Here is a 12,162-nt window from a genome sequence, read left to right on the forward strand (position 1 = left end):
AGGCAGGCACCTGCACCATAAAGCCCTAGCTGTACCCACCTGCACGGTGAAACCTGCACCTGAACACGCACGTACCTAAGGAAAGCGTGGCACCGGTGCACTGAGCCTCACCTTCCAGCCTGTGACACTCCACTGCCCCGCCTGTGCCCCAGCAGCTACGGCATCCCCACCCCCAGGCAACAACTGCCTGAGCAGGCCACTGTCAGCCAACACTGACAGCTGCTTTTACTCTGGCCAGAAGCAAGAAGAAAGTTCTGACCACTGGCAGAGGTTAACTCTATCTGGAACCTGTCAGCAATGGAATTTTTCAAAACTTACATACCCAGCTGATCAGTTTGCCTGCTTCTAGTTTCTCCTTTTGAAATACTGGTCTGTGTTACAGATATCTGTTCCTTCTGCCTGCAGACTGCAAACGTTCAGACACCTTAAACTCTTAGCTACCCACTGCTTAAATAGGGATTATAAAACTGCCTGGTTAGGAAATAGGTTTTATCTACCCCATTTATGGGATAAAATTTTCCCAACAATTGTCATGCTCTAAAACATGCTTCCTGTGGAATACACTTAAGACGCCTCGCTCGTGTCCACTGCCATATGCACCCTCACATCTTCTCCTCCTCATTCAGCCCCTTCGGCTGGATGAGATCATCCTCTCCATCCCTGAGATGAGGAAGCACACATGTGCAGAAGTTGAGCAATTCACCCAGAAACACACAATTTGCAAGTAATGATGCGAAGACTCAAGACTACGCTGACTGCTAATACAAGCCATTAAATGACACGGAGGCCAGGCATGGTGGCTCACGCCTGTAATCCAAGCACTTTGGAAGGTTGAGGCAGGCGGATCACCTGAGGTCAGGAGCTCAAGACCAGCCTGGCCAACATGGTGAAACCCCATCTCTACTAAAAATACAAAAAATTAGCCAGGCACGGTGGCAGGCACCTGTAATGCCAGCTACTTGCAAGGTTCAGGCTGGAGAATCACCTGAACCCGGGAGGCAGAGGTTGCAGTGAGCCGAGATCACGCCACTGCACTCCAGCCTGGGCACGACAGGGCAAGACTCCATCTTAAAAAAAAAAAAAAAAAAGACAGGGCATATAATTCTATCTCTCTTTGCTGACTAAGAACCAGTCTCTAAAGACTTCAGACTTTATTGTGAACATTAAATGCAATTATGCTGCAAAACTCTAGCATGGCCAGGCAAAAGCGTGGTCCAGGTGAGAAAATGCCAAACTAGGCACATTTTACACTGTAACAGTCATTTAACTGTCTTTGATGCTCTTTAGCTATCATTTTAAAATATGACAAAAGGGGAAAAGCTCAAAGATTGGAAATCCAACATAGGATCATAGTGCCAACATTCAGTAAGACATACAAAACAATTACATTAGAGCCATTCACAGCACCTAACAGCACAGAGAGCTAAATGCTGCTGCTATAAACTGACTTAACTCTGGGCTCCCTTGCACATCCACAAGACGTGTTTATCTCGTGGTCTTATTTTAAAGTAGATTTACAGAACAATCAATAAACTGCTTATCTTACCTAAAATGAGGACAAACTGGAAACAACCTGAATGCTAAATTGACCATATTAAATTCATCATTCCAATCTGGAATGTGCAATTTAATATGGCGTGTTAACTCAATCAAATACCACATCCAGGTACATAAAAATGGTTAACATGAGGCCTATATGGAAACAATAAAAGCTGCTTTTGCGCTCCTAAGCAGTGCTAGAAGGTAGACTAAACAATCACAGGCGTAGATTACATGTAAAGTTAAAAAAAAAAAATTAGTATATGAACAAATTCAGTAAAGATGCATGTAAGTTGCGATCTGGGGCGGTTTACTTTGCAGCTTTCTTTAATAGTACATAAACAAAGTGACAGAAAAGGAAATAAAATGGCTTTTAAATAAAAAGAGGCTCAACCATACTCTTAATTAGAGAAATGGGAATGAAAAATTTTCTGCCAGCACCATTTCCACCCCTGGCATTATCAGAGACCCAGAAGTTGGATCCCATGGCTGTGAGCACAGCTGTGCTGCAGCAGGCCCTCTCCCACCCTGCTGCAGGACATACGACTCACCCCCGTGCCAGGCGAGTTGATGGTCCCTGTCCGACTTACAAATGTGCTGCACTTTGACCCAGCAATGCTACTTCCAGGAATATTTCCAAAATATATACTCATACAAGAAAAAAACAACCAACGCAAAGGTTATTCACTGTGGCATTATTAGTAGTAGCAAAAGACTGGAAACCATCTCGGTGCCTGGCTGTCGGCAGGCCGGTTAAACGAATTCTGATGCAGTCAGACAAGGAAATGTCAGGAGCTCTTAAAAAGCAGAGGGCAGCCCCACGCAGACCAACGAAAGCAATCTCTGAGATGTCAAGTGAATGCTGCATAGGACAGGCTACCATTTCACATTAAGGAAGAAAGGGAGGAGGAGAAGGGAAAGAAAAGGAAAAAAAGTATATGCACACGTATCTGCTTGTGTGTACAGGGAATATCTCTGGAATCAGTAACGATGACCCAATCTAGGGAGCAAACTGGGTGGCTGGGATAAGAGAAAAGGACTTGCACAGGTTCACCTTTTGTATTTTGAACCACGTGCATATATACTATTTACTCAATGAAATAAGTTAAATTAAAATACATACTTTTTTTGCTTTAGTCTCTATCTTTTTTTTTTTTTTTTTTTTGAGATGGAGTCTCGCTCTGTCTCCCAGGCTGGAGTGCAGTGGCGCTATCTCGGCTCACTGCAAGCTCCACCTCCCAGGTTCATGCCATTCTCCTGCCTCAGCCTCCCAAGTAGCTGGGACTACAGGCACCCGCCACCACACCCAGCTAATTTTTTGTATTTTTAGTAGAGACAGGGTTTCACTGTGTTAGCCAGAATGGTCTCGATCTCCTGACCTCATGATCCACCCGCCTCAGCCTCCCAAAGTGCCAGGATTACAGGTGTGAGCCACCATGCCCAGCTTTTTTTTTTTTTTTTTTTAACTAAAAAGTCCAGGTGAACGTGTGCTCAGGTTTTTTTTGTTGTTGTTTGGTTGGTTGTTGTTTGTTTTTGTTTTTTAGACAAAGTCTTGCTCTGTCGCCCAGGCTGGAGTGCAATGGCGCAATTTCGGCTCACTGCAACCTCTGCCTCCTGGGTTCAAGCAATTCTCCTGCCTCAGTCTCCCAAGTAGCTGGGACTACAGGTGCCGCCACCACACCCAGCTAATTTTTTGTATTTTTAGTAGAGACGGGGTTTCACTGTGTTAGCCAGGATGGTCTCGATCTCCTGACCTTATGATCCACCTGCCTTGGCCTCCCAAAGTGCTGGGATTACAGGCATGAGCCACCGTGCCCGGCCCAGTATGCTCAGGTTTTAATGAAGCCCCCATGTGCTTACCTCTCCATCCCTCACCCTCTCCTACCTGGCCAGCGCCTGGACCTTCATGCCCTGCCGCTCCTCCTGTTCAGCCACCTTCCTTTTCAAGGTGTCCACCTCTTGCCGGAGCGCGGCTGAGTGCTCCATCTCACCGTCGAGCAGGTTTCGCAGTGATCTGGGAAGAGAGGGCCCCATGTGTTCAGAAGCTGTCAACCCAGACCCCACTGCGCCCAGGACACAGTTCCTAACATAAGTAAAGTCCTAAGCCATGGGTTTTCCACAAGGCTCTGCATAAACCATAATTCAAGTCTATCTCATGTGAACGGGAGATAGCAAACTCTAATTGACAGCCTTAGAGTAAGAATTAAGGGACAGTCATCTATGGCCTGGGCTCCATGTTCCTGATTGCCTGCGAGCAGGCCAGCCTTCTGACAGCATAAATCAAGGGAAAACAATGAGGTGAGCAAATTCCAGCCAAGTCCCTTTACAGATACCCCACTCAAAGATGTAGCACATTACAATGAGACCATTTTGTCACAGCTACACCAGGTAAGAGATTTAACCAAGGAAAGGATGCCAGGAGAGGCCAAAACAATAATCTGAGACATAAAAATAGAATATATACTCAGATTTTCTGACAAATGCCTAGTCTCATTTCCACCTGTGCCTATAAAACACACTGTGAGCCTGTTTCATTGCCAACTTCAGGTGAAACAAGCATATATATAAAATATCTTATATCACTAAAGCATCTAAGATAGCAGAGATAGCATTTTACATTCCCAAGTTTGTTAACCCTCCAACAGGGGGCTTGCAGCCAGCACAGGATTCACTTGTATATTTGTCATCCCTGGTCTTAAATAAAGGAGAGGACAGCAGGTCTTCTAGAAACCATCACCAGTGACCGCCTAGGAGAGATCCAACCATGGTACTGCTAACCATTTACTTCATTCTAACTGGCTGTTTCTGGAAAACAATTACCAACCATGGTACATCTACATACTAAATCCAGAGGACACTTGCCATGTGACATCAGAATATAAGCAAAAACATGGCCAGGCGGGGTGGCTCACACCTGTAATCCAGCACTTAGGGAGGCCAAGGCAGGTGGACCACTTGAAGAGTTTGAGACCAGCCTGGCCAACATGATGAAACCCCATCTCTACTAAAAATACAAAAATTACTCAGGCATGGTAGTACACACCTGTAATCCCAGCTACTTGGGGGGCTGAGGCAGGAGAATTGCTTGAACCCAGGAGGCAGAGGTTGCAGTGAGCCAAGATCACACCACTGCACTGCAGCCTGGGCGACAGAACAAGACTCCGTCACAAAAAAAAAAAAAAAAAAAAAGAATATGATCAAAAACATCTGACCCCCACAACACTCTGATCATTCAGTGAAATCTCCAAGACTTCTGTTTCTTGAGAGCTTTGAGGAAATTCCCCTCTTGGGGCCTGGGGCTCCCTGACAAAAACATGGTATAATTTTTCCTTTCTTTCTGGGAAGTACAAAAAAGTAACGGACAGTGACTATTGTTCTTCACAAGGTAAGACAAAATCTATGGCTTCTTCCAAGATAATAGCCCCAGCTGGAGCATGGAGAAAGAATCTCGCAATGGTGCAAGCCCTCTATTGAAAGTTTATTCTAGTTGGAAAACGGTGCGGTCTAAAAATTCCTTTTGAAGACATCCTCTTTTGTTTTAGAAATCATGCTTGTTTGTTTTTATATGTTTCCAGAAAGGACAAGAGAGAAGCTTGTCAAGCAGGACCAAAAATGAGGTTTAAAGGAGAATCATGACTGTGTGTAAAAGAGGGTGTGAGTAAGAGGGTGATGTGAACACACACACCCCTCTCCCCACATCCCAGGGAGGCAGTTGAATCATGCTTGCAGAAGTTCAGGGGGTAACTGCAGGTAAGCCCTCTATGACCACCCCACAGTCAAGATAAGTCAGATGGGAGTCAGCAGCCAATGTCGGGTAGTATCTAGCATGGGTTTCAAAAGGGAAGAAAGATTAATAAAACCCTTCGCCCTCTCAAGAGTCTGCAACTGGGTTTTTGGGCAAGTCAAAAGACTCCGAATTTCATCTTGCCCTAAGTATCCCTGATTTGGGCAAACTTTAAGGTAAGTGCTCAGATGCCTGGAACATGGTAGATAGACAGGCCTTTGATTAATGACTAAAGGCTGCCTGGAGGCCAGGCACAGTGGCTCACGCCTATAATCTCAGCACTTCGGGAGGCCAAGGTGGGCAGATTACTGAAGCTCAGAAGTTCAAGACCAGCCTAGGCAACATGTCAAAACCCCAACTCTACTAAAAATACCAAAATTAGCCAGGCATGGTGGCATGCGCCTATAGTCTCAGCTACTCAGAAGGCTGACGTTGGAGCATCACTTGAGCCCAGGAGGTGGAGGATGCAGTGAGCAGAGATCGCACCACTGCATTCCAGCCTGGGTGACAGAGCCAGAACTATCTCAAAAAAAAAAAAAAAAAAAAAAAAGACTGCCTAGGCTAAGGAGGTGATAATTAAAGGGTATAGGGCTTCTTTCGGGGGTGATGAAATGTTCTAAAATTGAGTGTGTTGATGTTAACTCCTATCTGTGAATATAGTAAAAATTACTGAATTATACACTTCATTTATTTATTTTATTTTTTTTTTTTTTTGAGACGGAGGCTCACTCTGTCACCCAGGCTGGTGTGCAATGGTGCAGTCTCGGCTCACTGCAACCTCCGCCTTCCGGGTTCAAGCAATTCTCCTGCCTCAGCCTCCTGAGTAGCTGGGATTACAGGTGTGCACCACCATGCCCGGCTAATTTTTGTATTTTTAGTAGAGATGGGGTTTCACCATGTAGATCAGGCTGATCTTGAACTCCTGACCTTGTGATCTGCCGGCCTCGGGCATACACTTTAAATGAGTGAATTATAGTGTATGTGAATTAAATATCAATAAAGGCTGTTTTTTAAAAAAGAATTAATGATTGCTCTACCAAATTCTTAGCTTGTTCTATGAAGGTGCCATTATCATAAGGTTCTCACTCCTTTCTTACACACCAGGCAAAAGAGAGATACCACAGTGGCACATCCCTGACGATAAGAAATAGCCAGTCACAATTTTTGCCAAGAAAGCAAAATGTCCCTCATCTGTTATATTCTGTCTTCCCCAGAGGCAGAATGTCAAAGAAAGAGGCTATTCCTCAAGCCTGAAAATCACAGTACCTGTTCTCCTCCTCCAGCTCATCCTTCCTGTTCATCATGGCCACAATGGCCTGGCGCAGTTCACCTAAGGGAAGAAAACAAAGTCAAGATTAATTGGCAGGTCTTGCCTGTTACAGCATGCCCTCACCTCTCTGGATTATATGCTATTAAGGATGACTTGTCTAGATAAGTTCCCTTTTCCCTTTCAAAAATAACTCCTGTAACAGTCTAAGAGACTCGGCTGATCGGGGTCCTGCATTTTAGAGCACAGTCTGTGGAGTCAGGTCCCAGGTTCAAATCCTGCCTCTGCAGCAGATTAACCTCGGGCAAGTTAGCAACCCCCTCTGAGCACCACCTCCCGTATCTATAAAATGAGATCTTAACAATTACTATCTCCTAGAAGTGTTGTAAGAATTCAGTAAGACAATATGTAAGTGAGATGCTTAGGAATGGTGCCCAGCACACTATAGCATTTAGCAAGTATTACTGATCAGTATCATTACAAGTCTTTGCAGAAATGCAACAGCGGAAGACAGGAAGATGGAGATAAGGTAGCCGTATGGTTCACAAGCACAAGTGGGTTAACTGGGCATATTTTCAAGAGTTAGGGGATTTACTGAGCTCCTGTCTACTTCAACCTTGAGAAATAAAAAGGATTTTTTAAACGATCTATGCCCTAGAGCAGCAGACTAGATAGTAGAATTTTCTGAAGTGTGAAACAAAATTACCACGGGCAATATGCGAAATTAGCCCCAGACAGCGATGTGGCATTTGGAAGAGCAGGTATCTGGGTTCTGGGCCTTGCAGGCACTGGATAAGGGGGTCCCCATTGCTGCTACTCAGACTTCATAGCTGAAAATGTTATATTCCAGGAGGAAATTCCAGGAGGAAAAAACTCTTTCCCATGAAGTTTCAGAGACAGCAATGATTGCCTGGCAAGTACAGCCTCAAGTAGCCTTAAGAGATGTAGGCCGGGCACGGTGGCTCATGCTTGTAGTCCCAACACTTTGGGAGACCAAGGTAGGAGGATCATTGGAGCCCAGGAGTTCAGGACCAGCCTGATCAACACAGTGAGACCTCGTCTCAAAAAAAAAAAAAGAGATCTCAGCCACAAGCCCCCCTTGCAGGAGCCCAAATCACTGCCCAGAAGCCACCTGTGACAAACAGAGGATGATGGAAGCTGACCCGATCCACTCTATCACCCTGGCCTCACCCTTCCCTGCCCTCCCCAGTCCCATACACGGTGCATCTCCAGCCTCTTGGACGAGGCACCTGTGTTTTTATCAACATCGAAATGACTGATACCACAAGTGCAGCCAAAGCAGTACTCTGGTAGTGGGAATCTTTTAAAAATCCATCATAGAAAGACGAGCTGTCAGACCCTTCCACCTTCCCCACACGGCTATGACATCATGTTCAGATTAACGGTGGAGAAGGAAAGGGACCGAGAGCTGGCATGCCCCCCAAAATGTTCTTTCAACGGGCTTGAACCTGAACGCACATTCACTTTCACTGCCACATTGGCTGTTTTGTGACTCTTTTTGGGCAGTAAAGCTGGTAGGTAACGTCGGGGTGATTTCCACAGATCAGGTAAATATTACACTTCGCCAAGCACAAGTGACACACACGAGCAGAGGAGCTCCTGAACATGTAATTTTCTCTCCTCTCCCCTGTGCCGCGCAGCCCATGATTTGTTTAGTCTCTATCATTGTGATTTCCCTCCTCTTTATGACCTGCCACAGCTCACATTTCGAGTGAGAACAGAGCAGTGCTTCTGCACTGTGGCCTCTGCAGAGCCTGGCCACGCAGGGGGGTTCCCTCTCCTATGGCTGAAAGGCAAACGACCATGCATCTCAACATTGGTTCCTTGCTTGGCTTCAGAAGACAGAACCACAAAACCAGGCAAGAGCACAGGGGAATGTCAATTTCAACCATCGGAAACTGATCTAAAATAAAAAGCAGCATTGAAAATGCTGTGGACAGGATGGATTCATTCACAAATGCAGCTGAGCAAGGAACCATTTAGGAAGCAAGACACCAGACTTCAATAAATCTCTGCTCCTGTAATGCACTGAAATAAATTTCTGGTACAATAATGTTTAAATATGTGAAATGAAGCAATAAAAACTACATAAGTATCTGAACAAACATGTATGCCATCTTTCTTAACATGAAACAAAAGACCAACTCTGTTAAGGAAATAATTTTGCTACAGTATCTACACATCAAGGGCACATCTAACACACACACAAAAAAAACTGGTCCATTGTTTGTGGAACTTTAAGCTCCTCAGGGCAGTAAAATGGCAGTGTAGAAAGAATATGTTTTTTTTTTTTTTTCAGATGGAGTCCCACTCTGTCACCCAGGCTGGAGTGCAGTGGCATGATCTTGGCTCACTGCAACCTCTGCCTCCAGGGTTCAAGTGATTCTCCTGCCTCAGTCTCCCAAGTACCTAGGATTACAGGCGCCTGCCAGCACGCCTGGCTAATTTTTGTATTTTTAGTAGAGATAGGGTTTCACCATGTGGGCCAGGTTGGTCTTGAACTCCTGACCTCGTGATCTGCCTGCCTCAGCCTCCCCAAGTGCTGGGATTACAGGCTTGAGCCCCCACGCCTGGCCTTGAATACCAGTTTTCTAATCAGATCAACCTTTGAATCCCATGTCCCTCACACTTCAGTTTGAGGTCCCAGTAAATGATATCATCCTTGCTTCTCAGCTCCTTCAACTGGAAAAGGTTGCTGGTATCATCAGCCTCATAGGATAGAGCAGGGACCAGTAAAGCTTTCCCCGAACACAGCCACACCCACCCATTTCTGTATTGTTCAAGTCAGCTTTGATGAGCTGTTTTGACAGAGACCGTGGGGCTCACACAGCCTGAAATATCTACTGTCCAGCCCTTTCCAGAAAACATTTGGCAGCCCACCTTAGGAGAACATCACAAGTTCTTCCCTCCACACCCCACTCTCAGCCTTCTTCATTCAGAGCTGAAGGCAGCTCTGCATCAGCTGTGACACTGTGCCAATCTGGTGGGGCCACTGGCTGTACCCACACAGGACACTGCAGACGGAGAGAAACGGAACAGCAGGAGGGCCACTGCTGCCTCAGACTCCTTCTCTTTTTATGGCTGAATATTATTCCACTGCATAGATGTATATGTATATGATGTATATGTATATACATGGGGGTATGAGAGAGATGGGTGATGATGACCAAAGTATACATCTTATAATTTTCTGTTAGAAGATGAGTAAGTTCTGCGGATCTGATGACAGCATGGGGACTCTGGCTAACAATACTATGGTACTGTTTACTTGAAATCTGAAGAAAGAGCAGACTTTAAGTGTCCTCACCACACACATTAAAACAAAAAAATGTTCACTCAGGGAGGTGGTGTGTATATGTTCATGTGATTGTGGTAGTCATTACGAAATGTAGAGATACATCAAATCATCATGTTGTATGCCCTGAATACATATAACTTTTGTCATATAGATAAAATTTTTAAAAACTTAGGCTGGGTGCAGTGGCTCATGCTTCTAATCCCAGCCCTTTGGAGGCTGAGATGGGTGGATCACTTCAGGTCAGGAGTTCGAGACCAGCCTGGCCAACATGGTGAAACCTCATCTCTACTAAAAATACAAAAATTAGCTGGGTATGGTGGCAGGTGCCTGTAATTCCAGCTACTTGGGAGGCTGAGGCAGGAGAACTGCTTGAACCTGGGAGGCAGAGATTGCAGTGAGCCGAGATTATGCCACCGCACTGCAGTCTGCGTGACAGAGTGAGGCTCCGCCTAGAAAAAAAAAATTTTTTTTAATTATTAATAACAGAGATGACAGGCAATGAAAGAGTTGGAGCCCGGCCTCAGTGGTGCTGTGTGGATATAAGGCTGTATCTATGCTGAGGGTTCAGTCACCGCTTCCACCCTACACACACCCAGATCTCCACCTAGGCCCTCTCCTAAGCTCCAGACCCGTGTCCTCTCTGCTGCTCCAGCCTCTGCCCATCTCCTTTGCTCCCCCTTGGTTAGACTCCAACCATACTGAACACACTCTCCTTCTCTTGTGCCTCTGTGTCTTGGCACAGGCTGTCTCCCAGTGTCTGGAAGGCCTGGCCCCCTCCTTGACTCCAGGTTGTCTTTCAAGCTTCTGCTTGGGGAATGCCTTTTCTGAGCAGCTGGGGCTCGCTGGCTATAGCAGTCATGGGAGTCCATGGGCCTGCCCTGTCTTACTCTTGCCTCTGCTCAGAGACTCAGCCTCCACAGGCCTCCAGTCCCACCCACCCCACTTGCAATCAGTGAGACCAAGGGTAGCTACTGACTCAAACCGAGCCCATCATATAGAGTCTTCCAGAAGTTCAGATGTGCCACAGCCTGACAAGAGACGCAAAGGAAGGCGGCGACAGATGTATCTGGCCCAAGAGCGAAGAGTTCCAAGTCACTCCACCACGGTGACTGTGGAGACACACTGAAATAGTGACTTGCCAAAAGCCGAGTAGTCAAAAGACCAGTTTAATAAACCCATCCTGGCCGGGCACAGTGGCTCACACCTGTGATCCCAGCACTTTGGGAGGCTGAGGCAGGCGGATCACTTCAGGTCAGGAGATGGAGACCATCCCAGCCAACATAGTGAAACCCCATCTCTACTAAAAACACAAAAATTAGCCAGGCGTGATGGTGGTGCGTGCCTGTACTCCCGAGTACTCCGGAGGCTGAGGCAGGAGAATCGCTTGAACCAAGGAGGCAAGAGGTTGCAGGGAGGCGGAGGTTGCAGTGAGCCAAGATGACGCCACTGCATTCCAGCCTGGCAAGAGAGTGAGACTCCATCTCAAAAAATAAAAAATAAATAAATAAATAAACCCATCCTTAAATGAAACCCTAAACTGGGCCCAGGACCGTTGGCTGGAGGCTCCTCTGTCGCCACGTACAGAGGCCTGGACAGAGACAAAGGCAGACGCAGCCACAAGGCAGAGGGCCACCGAAAAGGGGAGCCAGCAAAGCCCTTCAAAGCAAGCCCACTGAGCCACAGAGAAAGTGCCGAGTCTGGCAAAGCGGCAGATGTTGGAAGTGTCAAGCGCTACTACAGAGCCCTGCAGCCTGGGGTGACTCAGTGAACTCCTCATTGCTGTCTTGGTCTCTTGCTGCACCAACACAGCCAAGGCGGCTACCCAAGGGCCGGCAGGAGAAGTGAGGGCTGACCTGCAGTGACCATGTGGCCACAGGGAATAAAGCACTCATGCACAAATGGCCACCTTGGCTTCTGCGGGACTCTCAGGTCCCAGGCCCCTGGGAGCCCCTAGGGGGTTCTGTGCCCTTGTGTTCTAAATTGGCGTGGTTTCTGTGTCCTCACAGCCGAACAATCCAATTAGAGCTCAGTGATCCCCACTGTACTTCATATGCACCTCCACGAAAGCACACTGTCCGCTGGGCTAGAGGCGTCCATCTGCAACTCTGCCCACCAAAGCCCCACCCCCAGGCCTGTGGGTCCCTTGAGTACTAGGGCCCCAGTGCCCAGCACAGGACACAGGTGAGGCCTGGTGAATGATCAAAGGTAAGATGCGTAATTGATAAACAAATGAATGACTGACAGCCACCCACT

The 12,162-nt window shown here is 46.7% G+C and overlaps 1 protein-coding gene across 1 annotated transcript in view; it reads right to left on the reverse strand.

Moving 5' to 3' along the window:
• Positions 1-12,162, reverse strand: part of LOC129468145 (sorting nexin-29) — a 155,316-nt gene that overhangs the window by 2,543 nt on the left and 140,611 nt on the right. Inside the window, exons 12-13 of the mRNA XM_055253313.2 lie at positions 6,590-6,653; positions 3,425-3,553 (exon numbers count right to left, since the gene is read on the reverse strand). Of these exons, the coding sequence (XP_055109288.1) occupies positions 3,425-3,553; positions 6,590-6,653 (193 nt within the window). The remainder of the gene's footprint in view (positions 1-3,424; positions 3,554-6,589; positions 6,654-12,162) is intronic.

This window comes from Symphalangus syndactylus, chromosome 18 (assembly GCF_028878055.3).
Source record: "Symphalangus syndactylus isolate Jambi chromosome 18, NHGRI_mSymSyn1-v2.1_pri, whole genome shotgun sequence".
Classification (NCBI taxonomy): Eukaryota; Metazoa; Chordata; class Mammalia; order Primates; family Hylobatidae; genus Symphalangus; species Symphalangus syndactylus.